General features: G+C 41.4%; 1 protein-coding gene across 1 annotated transcript; it reads left to right on the top strand.

The window, feature by feature from the left end:
- Positions 1 to 517: 517 nt before the first annotated feature.
- On the top strand, positions 518 to 16,092 carry LOC137860846 (Golgi pH regulator). The gene is made up of 14 exons (XM_068691576.1): positions 518 to 683; positions 1,998 to 2,057; positions 2,910 to 3,013; positions 4,412 to 4,518; positions 5,395 to 5,496; positions 8,520 to 8,640; positions 8,926 to 9,006; positions 11,567 to 11,676; positions 12,901 to 12,989; positions 13,359 to 13,451; positions 13,791 to 13,886; positions 14,460 to 14,549; positions 15,205 to 15,270; positions 15,429 to 16,092. Exons 1-14 carry the CDS (start codon positions 642 to 644, stop codon positions 15,633 to 15,635), a joined length of 1,368 nt encoding a protein of 455 aa, XP_068547677.1. The 5' UTR covers positions 518 to 641; the 3' UTR covers positions 15,636 to 16,092.
- The last annotated feature ends 65 nt before the right edge of the window (positions 16,093 to 16,157 follow it).

The raw sequence follows: 16,157 nt of genomic DNA, 5'->3' as shown, positions 1-16,157 counted from the left end.
CACCGATAGGCATCAGGAAATTTCCTGTTTGAACTTCGACTTCCCTTCTGGCCCTGTTCCTTGACAGCAAAGCTGCGAGGCCTGACCGCCACCCCTGCCCGGGGCTGCAGCGGGAAGGGCCGGACGCGGGACATGGCGCCATGCAGCTGCACGGGCCTCGCCCCTGACACCGGCCACCATCGCCCTTGCACAGAGTTCCTTTCCCTCGGCTCCTTCGTGCATTTTTTGGGGTCAGACAGGCACCTCCGCCAGCGGGCAGGATGCAGTACTGAAGTAGCTCAGTGTGTATGGGGGCTGGGGGCTCCAATGCCGCCTGCAGCAAGCCCCCAGCTCACACTCACCCCCCTCCCCCGAGGAGAAACGTGAGGGACACGCATTTTTCAAGTTGTACTATTTTTATTTGTCTTTATTATAACCAACTTTATTCCGCTTGCTTTATTATCGCTCTTTTTAACATGACCAGTATCAGTTTCGAGGAGGCTTTCAGCCCGAGGCACTCCCCACACCCTCTCCCCGGGCGGGGGGCGGCTTCTGGCCCTCGCCCCGCCCCTTCACCCTTCCCCGGGCCTGCGCGCTGCAGCCAGCGGCAGGAGCGCGGTGCCGGGAGCGGGGCGGCGGCCGGTGGCGGCGCGGGGTCCGCCATGAGCTTCCTCATCGACTCCGCCATCATGGTCACCTCCCAGGTAGCGGGGCTGGGACGGGACGGGACGGGAGGGGACGGGACAGGAGGGCTGCGGAAGCGGCCGTTGGGACGCTGGGGGGGAGTGGGCGGGGCGGGGGGACGCGCGTGCGCAGTGCTGGCCGCCGCCTCTGCCTCAGCCTGATATTGATGTATAATTTAATACCTTGGCGTTGGTGCTCAGCTCTTTGCTCTGTTTCGTTCTCTATATCACAGAATCAGCTAGGTTGGAGACCTCCGAGATCACCTAGTCCAACCTCTGACCTAACGTTAACAAGTCCTCCGCTAAACCGTATCACTAAGCCCTACATCTGGAATCTACATCTACATCGTGTTCCCCTGTGCCACTGCTTATCTTACTGACATACAATGATTCTTCTCTTTGCTTTATTCAAACGTAACTTAAATACATTGTGAATTCTCTTTTGGATTGGGCTCTTCTAAAGCGTTACACTTGTTTTCAGTCTTCTGAGGAATAGATGTGGTTACCCAAGGCCTGACGACACAGGCTTCTTTTTCTGGGTTAAGAAGGGTAATTAGTTTGGGCTGCGTTGCATAATTTGTATTTATTTTAAGTTTGCAAAACTCTGCAAAATGGCTGGGATGTTAAGTCCATCTCAGGTGTGTTCTGAAACTTAACTAAGTCCTGGAGAGTGCTCTGAGATCCTTTGAAATGCAAAGCATTATTGGCTTGTCCTACTTCAGCTAGCTTTTCTATGTGGCTTTCTACAACTCCAGATGAAAGTTTGAGCCATTCAGCACTGTCTTTTTCCTACCATAGAGATGCTTTTAACACCCTTTTCCCACATTCTGTCAGAGTATAGTCTGATTTAGTGTTAAGACCCCTCCAGAAAAATCAAATGCATGTGCCATCCTAAGGAAGTAGACTTTTTTATAAGATTTGCACATCACTGGAAGATACATAATGTGGTCATTCAGGTGTTTACTTTCCCTCCATTACTGTGTTTCCTGTAAAAACTATAAACTTTACTTCTGTAGATTAGGAGTGTGAAACAAGAAACAGCAGTGCAAAGGTTCTGGCAGGCCAGGAACTGAGGTACTGAGAAGTTAGGAATACAGAGAAAAGCTGTCTTGGCTCAATCTTCTTTAAGATGATAGGCTTTTATACCTGCTACTGTTGAATATTTAAAATATTCTTCTCTACGTGGTACCATGGCAGGGTTAATCTTCTGTAGAGCTTGGGTGTGTTGGTTCAGCTCTGTTCCTTCCATTTCTTTAATCTACAGTCAGGAGTTGAGCAGCTTCATATTCTGCAAGTTGCTGGATATAAATGTCAAGTGCTTCACCTCTTTTGCAGGTGCTGTTCTTTGGATTTGGATGGCTATTTTTCATGCGCAAGCTCTTCAAGGATTACGAGGTAAGAAGGGGCCTTTCATTACAATTCTGTATCTTAAAATTACGCCCTGTTATTGCAATATCCTTAAAACTGCTTCTGGCCTTTTTCCTCTGTTTAAGCTCTCTTATCTTATTCCTAGTTGTCTTTACAGTTACTTTATTTTTCATTTCCTCTGTGCTTGTATTTAAAAGGCTCCTGGTATCTAGGGAAATGTATTTTTTTCTGGGGCCACTGAGAGTTTCTATATTGGAAACTGTTAAATTAAAAAAAACAAGTGGAGGAAGACCTGGGGTAATAGAAGGCTTTCCCTTTTGCTTGAGTAAGCTTGCCTTACATAATTGTAGAATTTCTGAGTCGAAATCAAATTAAACTTTCACCTTGGTGGGATGTGTTTGTTATGGCTGAATTGTTGAGGATTGACTGGGACAAAACTGTCTTATCCCTAGGGAGCTGTAAGAAAATACAGTCTAGACAAGAGGTGGCATAAGTACAAGCCACTTTCAACCCCCCGAAGTTTTTCTGATACATATCTTATTTTTAAATCTAAGGTAAAGAGCATGGAGCTCAATAGCAAGGGCCTATTGTTAGTCAAGTTGCCCTAGGGCATTACACGCTTGAAATCCCTTCTGTGTAAGGCATCTCTGTTAATATGATGATAGCTTCAATCAGTATAACACTGAGCATCTTCTGGGTTTGCCCTCTGGTTTCTAACAGGCCGTTGTTCTTCCCATTTCGATAACATGCGAGGTGCCTTGAAGCAAGAGTTGTGTGCAATTTTACCTCGTCACTAATTTTTTTTTACCTGAGGGATATCAGGATGCCATTCTATGAAGGGAAATGCCTGAAATCTCTGGCTTATTTTCTTCATTGCAGGTGCGACAATATGTTGTGCAGGTGATCTTCTCTGTGACTTTTGCCTTCTCTTGTACTATGTTTGAGCTCATCATCTTTGAGATTTTGGGGGTGCTGAACAGCAGGTGAGTTTGGGAGCTGACTGAAGGACTAGCCTGCCTAGTGTTCAGCAGCAGCTTCATGAGTAGATGAGATTTTGGTTGCAGAAATTCTGTGAGAAAATTGTCAACAACTCAACAAAGATATTTGAACTGGATTTGTTTGTCAGAACATGAGACTAGAAGCCCTAAATTCCTGATTTTCCATGCAGCCACTTCTTGGTGTGGACTAATAGCAAGGCTTTAATCTTTGGCTTTTTCCATTTGTGAAATGAAAGAACAGTTTCTTTCATGGGAGTGTTGTGAAACTTCGGATCATGCTGAAGAGCACATTTTAGATGTTAAGGACTGTAAAAACTGTAAGCAGTTTTTTTTGCACTGGTCAAAACAATAAGATGTGAAGCTAATTGTGGAGTGAAAACTGTGCTTATGTAGTACTACAGTCTTTGTGAATCAAAGGCACATCCTCCCTTGACATAGGGGCTGGTAAAAACTGAGTACTTCAGAAATCACCAGGAGAGAGAAGGTAGAACAGTAACACGTAGAGGTTATCTGGGATTCCTGTTCGTTGTCTCTAATCATACTAGGCTAAGAGAGCAATCAAAGGAATTGAAAGGCACGAAGTTCAAAACTGATAAAAAGGTAATGGTAGTTTTGACTGCACGTTATTAATCTGTAGAGCTTGCAGCCAGAGAGATCACTGTGGAGAATGCTTTCATGAGCTTCAATAAAGGGTTGGAAATCAGTGTAGATGAAAATGTCTGCCTCTGAATTAGCTAGGGGAGAGGTGACATGGATCCTCTGATGTTCTTCTTCCCTGAGGAATGAACAGGGTATGGGTGTGTATTGGGAACTGGACATGTATTTTTCTGTGAAAACTAAGTGAAAAGTCAATTCAACCAAGATGAATCTCTTCTTGATTTGGCTAATATCTTTTGGTCAGAGGAGTATTGATTGTGTGTGTGTGTGTGTGTTAAACTCTTGACAATGTCTTGTATGTGAAAAAATGCACTTTGAAACATATCGAGTTGTGAACAGTAAATATTTTTAATATTTTATATTTGAATTAGCCATTTTTGACTCATCCATTCATTAAAAAAATTAATTATTTCTTATACATCATTTTGACCTAATGTTCAACTAGACCAGTAGTACACCAGATGAATCATGATGCAACCAGCATTAATCACTTTAGAAAATAGAGTATTTTTGAAAATAGCAGATTTTTCAGGGTAGTTGTTAGTTTTGAAATACACATTCTTGAGCTGTGTATGGTGGAAAAAAACCAAAACCAACAGAATATGCTACATGCTAGGCCAATATTATCCAATGTATGATTTAGTTGCAAGGATTTCATTGAGATGTGATTCTTTGAGAAATTTTCTGTGTTATAGTGTGCTGATCTGTATTTTGGCTTTGTTTTAGCTCTCGATATTTCCACTGGAAGCTGAATCTGTGTGTCATTTTGCTCATCCTAGTCTTCATGGTACCCTTCTACATCGGTTACTTTGTTGTGAGCAATATCAGATTATGTGAGTACTTGGTTTGCACAATGGGGCTGCTAATTTGAGAATTTGAGACTATGCATACAAGTGAGATTTTTTTTTTTTTTTTTTTTGAGAGAGGTGTCACTATTCCTGTATTTCTATTCTTCCCCTAACTTTTTCCTAGCTAGTTAACTTCTGCCTGGAACTTAGTGCCTGAGCATTAACTATTTATTGAATAGTTAGGGGATACTTTACCTGACCCCAGCACATGTAGCTTTTCTTTCTGGGTTTTGACAAAGATTGGTGCTTGGGAGTAATGTTACTGGAATTTGTTCCTTTACAATTTTAAGCTTGCAGCCAAGCCTGGGAGATGTTGGCAAGGCTGTGTTATGTTAAGGGGTGAAAGAAATAAGGCAGGAAAGCTCAATACATTACCTTTTTTTTTTTTTTTTTTTTGTGTGTGTACTACTGTCTGGTTGAGGCCTCTTCCATGTGCTAATGCACATTTAACCTTAAGCTATTGATACTCATCACACTCGGGTATATAGGTTGGGAGTATTAAATATGTAGTTTTGGCATTACAATGAAGTTTCCAAGTTTCATGTTCAGCGTCTCACATGAAAGATGCAGCCAAGTGGTTCCCTGTTCACAGCACAGGCATCTTTGTGCATCCCTAGGGAAAAGCCAAAGTGGTGTGTCGCTGTGTTAGCTCTTACAAAAGGTGGTGGTGTCTCAAGCAGGAGTTTGGCAGGAAGTGAAGGGGTGCATACTGCTAGCTCTGGGCTTGTCTGGTGGCACCTGTTTTGGCTACCTGTGTTCAAAGCAGCCTTTGGACCAATGTTTAGTGATTTTGCAAGCTTGAAAAAGCCTTAAAGGAAGAACTTCTTTAAAGCGCTGTTTTTGTTTTTTCCTTTCCATTAGTGCACAGACAGAAACTACTTTTTGCATGTGTTCTATGGTTGACATTCATGTATTTCTTCTGGAAGCTGGGGGATCCATTTCCCATCCTCAGCCCAAAACATGGTGAGTTGCATATCCTTGTTCATCCCTTTCCTCCTGAAAATAGTCTTTGCTAATCTGACCTTTATCTTGGAGCTTTAATCATGTTGTCTTAGCTCTACATTTGGGACTGTAGAAAGTAGTTCTTGCAACTCGGTCTGATTTGAAACATGGAATCTGAATGTTGTCAGACAGAAATAGTTGGATATACCTGAATTATTTGCATAAATTTTCTCCCAGTACCACAGAAAAACTTTAGGGAAGTGAATGAGTCCTAACAGCCTAAGGTCTGCAGGAACACTGTACTTCTTGAGGAGTTTCCTTCATCTCCACAAAACGTATGACGTTTTGTGGTTACAAGTTGATCGTAGTTTTTCTTCACTTGTTCTTCATTTTTCTTGTGGAGACTAATGTACTCTAAGAATAGAATTGACAAGCAATCCTTCATCTGAGTGTTGTCAGTCTGATTATCTTTTTTTCTTTGTGACTGAAATCAGATCAATTTAACATTGGTGGCTGACAGGCCAGTTGATGAAACATGGCAGAGTTCCAAACAGCAGAGCTATTTAGACTGTAGCTAGCAACGTGTCTGGCAGGGCATATTAGCTTCGCTACAGCTTCGTACACCACCTGAGTCCACAGACAGCACAGTTGCATGGTACTAGAATGTGAGTTGATAAGTCCTGCTGGATACCAGAGCTATTTATATGCAGAATTAGCTTGGGTATCTCTGCATTGCACTCATGGAACCAAGAATATTTATAGTGTGAAGATGCTGTGTGGACCTGGAATAGTTGGGGTCCCGACAGATTTTGTCACCATGTGCATAACTGAGGCTTTCTACAGTCTTGTAAGGCACACCTGGGTGTGCCTTAGACCTAGAAAGGACTAGTTGTTACCTGGATTTCCTGTGTAACTTATCCTGCCATTATCCCCAGTGCCAGAGAATTGTTTCTGTGTTTTTCTCAACAGGAAAGATTCAGGCAGTTTCACTTAAATTGGTTAACGTGTCTGTCAGCATAGATATCCATCAGCTTAATCTCTCTATTCTTTGTGAGGCTACTTTATTTGGTGCTCATTTATAAGGTTAAAAATCGAAGGATACCAATTGCTATAGAGTCTGCTCACTCTTTCCTCTGTGATCCTGAAAGTTACCTAAGAGAAAGTGTGTATCTGTGTTTTATAATTGTGTCATTTGCCAGCCAAGTACAGTAGCTTGTAAATAGCACAGATCACTCTGCACAGTGTTTCGTTGCCAAGAAAAAAGTGTATCCACTTCAACTGCAGAAGGAGCTTGACTTGGCAGAATATAATAACCCAATGGGAGTTTAGCTGTAGGGTTTAGGTAATCCCAGTTCAGACTGCTGAAAAGGTTCTGTGGAATTGAGTAACGACTGCAGATTTCCATAACTGGTAGTGTTTCTCTTGTTTCTGTTTTTTATCTTCTGCTTTACAAGATAGTACCTCCACTTAACAGCTACACAGTGCCTTATCCTGCCAGGTGTAGACAGAAGTTAGGAGGAAAGGATACCGAACTTTTTGTCCTGCAGTACTGCTGGGGTGCTGATGTACTGAGAAGGCAATGGCAGGGCTTTGTCCTGATTCAGATGTGTAGGATCCTGTCGTGGAAGCCCTTTAAAGTACATGCACTGGCTTCCTGAGTTGGAGTTGCTTTACCTGGGGATGGTGTTGGCACTGTGCTGCAGCTGGTAAATGCACTGGGCACCAGGGCTCTGTGTCAGGAGCCCTTGATGATGTAGTATGACTTTATATGCAGTTTTTGTAGTAGGACTTTGTAGACTTGAGTTTGGGAGCTCAGTGTAGAGAGTAGGTTATTCTTTACTTGGATTATGTACTGGTGTGATACCCTTATCTTCATCTGCGGTTATAAAGTATGTGTTTTATGTGACCTGATCACAAGAGCAGGGATGCTCTGAGTGTTATGGGGGAGCATTGCTTTAGCTGGTGGAATGTCATATCATTTTGAAGGCACCTCTGTTTTAACTGCTGCTATCTGACAGTGTGTGGGGCAAAAGGCCAGTATGTTGTAGCACATTCTGTAGCTGGTGTAAATCTCTGTGCAGCTGCACATGACTGGGTGTCTCAGTCTCCCTTTGTCAAGTCCTTTTGCTGTGTTTTCATCATTTATTCCCCTTCTCTGAAGCATGAAATGCGGCTTGGCGCTTGGCCATCTCAGCTTTGCAACCATGTAAGCTCCAAATGTGCTGTGTGTAGCAGCTACTCTATAAGGAGCTCTCTAAAAAGTGAGTGATGCTTAATAGCACATGGCACTGTGTCCTGAGAAGATGAGTGGAGCTCTGTGTAGGCTGGGAAGAATAAAAGTGATCTCAGTGCTTGCTGCTGGTTGCAGCACAGGGTTGACCTTCATGCTGTTTAGTGAATATATGTTTTAAAGTTCATCTTGTGCTCAGATAGAATGCCTGCTTTGTGGTCACCTCTACTGACTTACAAGCACGAGTTGCAGCAGATACCGGGAGGATGCCTGATGGTTGGCAGGATAGGGCTTCCTCGCTATGGTCCAGAGAGTTTTTTTTTTGGGCCTATTTGCCAGGAGCAACTCCTTTAGTAATTCTAATCCTGTTTTTTGCAGAAGTGGCTTTGCCAAAGACGCCTGCTTCATAGTGTCTGGCAGATGATCTGTCTTCCCACCTCAGCAAAGTCCAATCACTAGTGTTTTAATAATTTAGGACCACAGCATTGGCCATTAGTCCCCTTCAGATCACTCTGAAGCTTCCTCATAGCCTGAGTTTCCCATCCCTGTTTTTAAGCATGGTAGAAAGTCTCCATCCAAAAATGTCACCTCTTTGTTTTCGTACTCTGTGTCTATGCTTCATATTACCTCTGGTCATTGCAGCGTGAAGGTAGCTGGTTTCATTAGACAGCTCTGTATGTGTATTGTTTCATGAAGGCACCAACTTGGGGATTAGATGATCTTTCAAGGTCCCTTCCAATCCCTAACATTGTGTAACTGCGGAGCAGAATGAAGAGAGCAACTGGTTATTGATGTTGTGTTTCTCCTCTTGCAGGAATTCTGTCTATAGAACAGCTCATCAGCCGCGTGGGTGTGATTGGGGTGACACTCATGGCTTTGCTGTCAGGATTTGGTGCTGTCAACTGTCCATACACTTACATGTCCTACTTTCTCAGGTAATTGCAGCCTTGTGAAATACTTTGTCCACCTTTTGAGATTATTCTGCATTTCTTGGTGGATTGACTGAAGTGTTTTGTTTTGTTGCCTTTTTCCCATCCTTTAGGCTTTTGTGACAACTATTTGTTTTCGATGCTCTAAGTATGCTGACTCTAGCTATTGCCATTTTCCATCACTGGAGTGTGTTCTATTCATACAAGTTTCTCTCTTCCTTGTTCCATAAGCATATACATGTTTCCCCTGGAATGGGATAGCAGGCCTAACTGGGTGTCTCCATTTTGCAGGAATGTGACAGATGCAGATATTCTCGCTTTGGAGCGACGACTCCTTCAGACTATGGATATGATTGTTAGCAAGAAAAAAAGGTGAGAAGTCATCAGTAGCATGAGACGATTTATTTCAAGAGTTTGCAGTCAGCATGGTGTAAGATAGTCTTCAAATTACCGAAACTTTTAGTCTTCTCAGGGCTAGATGTTCCAGTAAATCAGGTGGCTGAATGAGGTGGGAGCTGTCTGGTTTATTTTTGCATGATAAGTAACTTTGGTTTCTTCCTAGTCCTGTGCTCTAATATCACCCTTTCTTACCACAGTGGCACAGATTAGGCTTCCCAGACAAATTCTCTCTGATGGCAACTTGACTAGTCTAAGACATGTACTTTTCTCTCCTGGTGAATAAATAACCCTTAATCCACCACAATCGGTCTCTCTTACTGGCAGTTTTGGTACAGCAGTTAGTTCACACATATTGAAGTTTCTGGGTCAAAGCTGAAGCACACTAGTGAGCTGGTGTGGACACAGCTATGTAAATCTTGCCATTTGCAAAAATATTAGTTAAGTTTAGTGGATTTGCAAAACGTTGCTAATGTGAATGTAGCGTAGTGTTCAGGCATCCTGCCAGAACTCTGCTGTTGTTGATCTAGCTTATTCCCTGCACCCCAAGTGAAAAAGCTACTTTCAGAAAACAATGTACTTGCATTTACACTAAAAGAATTTTTGTGTGCTGTTACAAATGGCATATTTCATGCCTTACCAGTTGTACGGAATAAATAAAATTATCCATGTCTCTTCAAAGGTCTGTGTGTCTGACATTGAATTGTCATGACAACCCCCAAATCTTTACTTTTGGTGCACTCATGTTTTAATGGAACCTTTTAACGTATTACAAGGTAGCATAACCTTGCTGAATTAGTCACCAGCATGCATATGTGCTGATCAGTATTAGCATATGAAAGTGTAGTCAAAGCATATCTTCTTTCTTCCCTTTTGGAAATGTTAAGTGGTGAACAAATGTTAACTCAGTATGTGTGGTGATGTGTGAGACAGTAAGTAGAGAGAGAATTTATTTAAATGGAGAGGTTTAATTGATTGATATAATTGACTGGGAGCATAACAACATACTGGCACTGGAGCTGAAAGATTTCTGGGTAGTGCTGCTTCCAACTGCTCTTTTGTACAGCATTTTTTGGACCTCTGATCTGGGGGAGGGTCACGTTGGATTAAAAGTAAGGATTTCTGGGACTAGCATTTTCTGGAGATAGTTGTTGAAAGTTGTTTTCACTAATTCGTTTTGCGCAGGAATTATTGTTCTGTCCTTCCTGAGTGTACTCAGTTGAAGCATTATAGAAACTTGCCTTTAACCTTGGAGGTTCTTTATGCTCATCCTTGCAGACTTTGCATAACTAAGTCTCAAGTTCAGAATGCCTAAGTTATGTGACACCGTTGCTTTATGTTACCTCGTATCAAAGTCAAATCAGAGCACCTGAAATGGATATATCACATGTATCATACTTCACCTTGACGTAGATGCAGTTCTGCTGCAATGCTGTTGTTCATTTGGGATGGAAAGGGGGAACCACGTACTGGGCAGATAACAAGGATTAAAAATGCAGTTATTGCTTCTATTTTGCAGCTACTGCGAGGAATTAGATTATTTTAGATCTCTGTTATTTGCAGTCTATGGGCCTATGTGCTGTGAGGAGTGCCCCATGGGTGTTTCTTCTGTGTGTGTAGAAGTGATTTATTATTATTTTTTATTACACTGCTTATCAACAACCTTGTAGAGGGCTCAGTGCCAAATTTAGTGATGCTGGCTGCAGCTACAAAGAAGGGACCAAACACTGTCAAACTGGATTGCCTTGACAATCCTATGAACAGTTTTCAGTTGAGGAGTAGATGGATAGCTGGCTTACAAATCTCAGTAGAGAGAAATGTGAGTGAACAAGGCCAGAAGCCAACACTGCTTTTAGGAATTATGCTGCAGTACACATGAGAGTGTGAGGGACAATATGCAGCTGCTGCTGTAGTATTGGAAGAGTTTTAGAAGTCATGTTCAGTTCACTGTGAGAGTCCAGTGGTTCAGTCCAATAATGGATTTATGTGTTTCTGCTTCATAAGAGCTTGTCATGCAGCCTAGTAGTGAGTGACAGCATATCACAGAGTGCTGCTGCAAACCACCCAGTGCTCACACTTCTCTGGAGGAGGCGGAACATGATAGAGGTGTTCAAGGGGAGAGAGGGGCATGAGAATTTTTTCAATTCCTAAATTTGAGTTAGCACAGTCATGTGTTTGAAGAAAGTGACTAATCACGTGACTGAGAAAGCCATTTGAATATTTACTTTTAATTGGATGTAAATCCCTTCAAGCGTTGAAGCAGAATTCTGAATAGAAGTCTTAGGAAGTGTCTCATTGAATCTTGCTTGATTAGATCTGGGCTCTATTCCAGAGCTAATCAAGATAATGTTATGAAGCAAGATTGGTGCTTAGGGAAATAAAAAGGGGGCATCTGTTTGCAGTGAATTTAGTTTAACAGTGTCTTCTGAGGAACTGTTTTTTTTGGTTGTTGATGTTTTTTTTGTTGTTGTCGTTGCTGTTTTCTTTTCTATAAAAAGACTTTAGGAATAAAGTCTTGTGTTTTCTGTTCTTGCAGGATAGCAGTGGCTCACAGGACAATGTTCCAGAGAGGAGAAGTGCACAACAAACCCACTGGCTTCTGGGGAATGATAAAAAGTGTTACAACATCTGTCGCAGGCAGTGAAAGTATCCTTCATCTGCATGCTGGCACCTGCCTTGGGAGGCGGCTCCAAGTCTTCATTTTTTTTGAAAGGAAGAGCCTTAGATAGGCGGGTTATGAAGCACTTGTGTTTCCACACATTCTAAGGTCAGAGTGAAAGGCTTCATGGCTTCTGGGAAGTTTGCTCTCTAGCACTGCATTGTCTCACCTTTTGCCCAGGGATTGAACACACAGTTTTACAGAGACACGTGGGAGTTGTATGCTGCTGCCCAACCATATAAATGTGCTGTAGCATTACCACAGTCGAGGTGTACAGCAGGTTGCAGGACATATGTACACACTTGCTGTGTCACATTGCAGATGTCTACCCTGTCACAACACTGGAGTGGGAGGAAGTTTTCTGTTCTGATGTATCCTTGGCTCACACAACTTACCTGCATACATATTTTTTTCATAACTTGAAATACAGTCTCCCAGGGTGGAGAATTAGTGGCATAGTTGGGCAAAACAACAGCACCGTCTGAGGTGCAGGAATAATTTACCTAGCCCATAGCTGGCTTTTTGGCTGTGTTGGCAAGCCATGAGCAGTTTCACAAAAAAGTGGATAAGAGCAGGTGAACAGACATTGTTCTGCCCATGTGAAAGGGGTAGAAGGAATTCAAGAGCAATTACAAGGCTGTGTATTTCTCTAACTTGCTATTGCCTACCAAGATTTCTTTCCAGACCATTTCAAGTGCACAGTTTGTATATTTAAGGCCAAGGAGTCCTCTTCCTCTCCTTTTCCACTGGCTGTTAAAATCAAAATTTTGCTATTTTACTAGACTTTTCATGATAGTCACTAATTTCCTGGGGCAGTTAGGCAGTGGTTTTGGTTTTGAAGATGATGGGAGAGTGACATATAATGTACTCTGATGACAAGAGATACTGATCACTTTGGAGCAGTGGTCTTAGAGAGCTCTGGTTCTGCACCATGTTCCCTAGGCAGAGGAATAAAGAGCTTGTTGTGTAACTGCCTAAATGCTGTCTGTTACTTGCCTTCTTAAAATGGAGTACTGTGCAAGATAGGTATCCTTGAGATTTCTTTGGGTGCATTAGGACCCTTGGTGCAAGGAGCACTAAGACTGAATCAGAAAACTGATCTGGATCATAAAGGTAGTCAGACTATTAGACGTGGCTTATGGGGTGAAGGCAGGGAATGTTTTCTTAAGAATTTGTGATGTATGCTAGCCTTGACTATGCTGGTTTGCCAGATCTGTCCCTTATCCAGCAAGAAGTGGATGCCCTTGAAGAGCTGAGTCGGCAGCTTTTTCTGGAAACTGCTGACCTGCATGCAACAAAGGTACAAACCAAAGTAACTGCCCAGATGGGTGCTGGGGGCCAGAGTGGCTTGAAAGAGAATGTATGTTACAGGAAATTGTGAACTGTTTAGCAGGTGAATGTTGAAATATTGTGATACAGTGGAGTGAGAATCTGTTTGTTTAGTTTTGGGTCTTGATGACAGTTTATTTCCAGTTTAGATATACTCTAGAGCATGCCCCTTGTTCCTAAAGTCATTCAGAAACCTCTGAATTTAGAGCTGTAGAAGGATAAAGGTGTAGTTGCCACTGTTGGTGCACCATTAAAATGTATGGTGTTGTGTTGTGGGTGATCATGGTAATGATATTTTTCTTTGTGCTCTGTTTCCCCCTCCTCCCTTTTGTATCTCCAGGAGAGAATAGAGTACTCCAAAACTTTCCAGGGAAAATATTTTAATTTTCTGGGTTACTTTTTCTCCATCTACTGTGTCTGGAAAATCTTCATGGTATGTAAATTATTTACTGTGATTTATATGGATGTATGCAAGTGTCATACCCTGCATAGATTATGCTATATGTGCACTGCATTAAGAAAGGTTCTAGTCTACTTAAAATCTTGCTTCTGGAAATTCTGAATGAAAATAACACATTTTTTTAAATAAAGCTCTGCATCTGTCTTTTTGGAGAACCTTAGAAAAGTATTTCTTAGGTGTGTGTAGTTTTGCACCTCTTTAGAGTACCCAGCTGCTCCTCTCCTCAGTCATGCAAAGCAAGAGTCTCACAGGTAGCAGCAAGGTGCACTTTTTATGTACGTGTTTGAATGTAAATCCATCTCTGTCTTGCAGGCAACTATCAATATTGTCTTTGACCGTGTGGGGAAGACAGATCCAGTCACAAGAGGAATTGAGATCACTGTAAATTATTTGGGAATCCAGTTTGATGTGAGAATTTATTAATCCTTACACTCCTTTCAGTAATTCCTACCTTAAGTAAATAAAATCATACTGCTAATAACATAGGAGTGATAGAGCCCTGAGAATGCATCTTTGGCTTCTGACTTATGGAAGAGATAAGGAAAATGCACCATGAACTTTGTTTTTAAACTGATATTATGCTGGGAGGGTGATGTGGTCTTGCCAGAGAGGCAGTGATGTGCGTGCTTGTTTTGGGCAAATAGAAACATGCTAGTTGCCCTGCTTAGATGAATATATTTATCTGCAGAGTAATTACATTTGCCTGTACATGTAGATGTTCCGTAATCTGCACTTTTAAAATCTATCCCTATAAATACAGGGTTCTTTGTGATTTGTGTAAGTTATATCTATATTCCTTGTGTGTTAAAAGTAATCGATTGCTATTATAATTTTGAAAATGTCTGTTATGTAAACTTGTATGCAATGGATATCAGTACAATTAGAAAACAAAGAGATCCTGAAGAATTGGCAGCACATTTACAATGTGGTATAAATGGGGTTAGTGTTAGAGACTTAACTGTATTTCTCTTGTTGATGCAGGTGAAATTCTGGTCTCAACACATTTCCTTTATTCTCGTTGGAATAATCATTGTCACCTCTATCAGAGGCTTGTTAATTACACTTACAAAGGTAGGTTTGGCCAAGACCATCTTATGTATTTTTTGGTGAGGAAAACTGTTATCAGGTCTTTAACTTTAGACAGAGCATATACTGTGTAAATGTTCAGTACACATTTATGTTTTTAATATCTGAATGTAAATCCATGCAGAGGGAGGCAAAACATCTTTTGCACTGTATTTCCCCAGTCAGTTTTTATTGTTATTCTCAGGAAGAAATGTAGATGTTCAATGTGATGTTAAATGTAAGCATGGGTTCAAAATGATGCTATAGCCAAGGTTTATTAGTAAAGTTGCTGAGATCGTGATTAAAAGGATTTAGATGGCCTAATTTGAATTGCTAGTTCTTTTTATCAAACTGGGAAGGCATTAACTTGAGACATGTGACTTATCATGATGACCTGACTTTTGGTGCCTAAGCTTAAATATGAATGTATATCTTTATATGACTTCTGTCATGTGGTGCCTGCCACTGGCTTAGGAGATTCATGTTTAAGAATGCAGGTTTCTAAAAGTAGGTACAGGCACTTCTCCAAAAAACATGCCTATGTTTTTTTGTTTGTTTGTTTGTTTTTTGTTTTAAATCTACTGAATGGCATGCTGCTTTCATGATATCCTAAGGAATCATTGTTGAATTACTTATTTCCAGTACTTTCTTTTTTTTCTAGTTCTTCTATGCCATTTCCAGCAGCAAGTCCTCCAATGTTATTGTACTGCTTTTAGCACAGATCATGGTGAGTATGCAGAACCGTACATATAATACCTGTATACTTTTATGTGTATGCACACATTTGTGTGCATATATGGAGATAATAGTCTTTATGTGCTGACTCATCTTAACCACATAGCCAGTTGTGAAACAATTGCTAGTTTATCTTCTTTTAATTTACAGGGTATGTATTTTGTATCATCAGTGCTCCTGATTCGGATGAGTATGCCTCTAGAGTATCGCACTATTATAACAGAAGTCCTGGGAGAGCTCCAGTTCAACTTCTATCATCGTTGGTTTGATGTGATATTCCTAGTTAGTGCACTATCCAGTATCCTCTTTCTCTACTTAGCACACAAACAAGCTCCAGAAAAGCATATGGCCCTCTGAGTAAGGACTGCAGTCACTCACTGCTCTTTTGTCCTTTCTGCTGGACTGCTGCAACTCCTGTGGACTGCAAAACTTGAAGAGAGCCATGACTGTTCTGTGCATTCAAGCAGTGTAACTGGCTCTTTGAACTTCCACAGGTCTTCAATCAAGCCCTGTGGCTCATTTTGTTTAGGTGCCACAGCCTGAAGGAAAGGGAACGCACAACTGAATGTGAGATAATTCATTGCCGAGGAATAAAGGGAATCCATGGTACACCAGTATCTAGGGGGATCAGAAATTACATAATAGGCTGTCTGATATAAGACCTCTTGGTTTTAGAAGAACATCTTCATAGAAGGCATCAAGGAAATGTGATTTTTCTTTTTGAAAAGCAACTCATAATTGGGATTCAGAGGATGATAATTCCTGAACTGGTTGTGGGTGTCTGTGGAATTAAATAAGCTTTTGTAATATCTCATGCAAGCATCAGAGTTGTTTTTTGTCAACATGAAATACTTATTTGGAAATGAGCTAGAAAGTGGC

The sequence above is a fragment of the Anas acuta genome, chromosome 1 (genome assembly GCF_963932015.1).
Source record: "Anas acuta chromosome 1, bAnaAcu1.1, whole genome shotgun sequence".
Taxonomy (NCBI): Eukaryota; Metazoa; Chordata; class Aves; order Anseriformes; family Anatidae; genus Anas; species Anas acuta.
The sequence above is the reverse complement of the archived record's forward strand: the minus strand, read 5'-3'. Positions and strand labels throughout refer to the sequence as shown.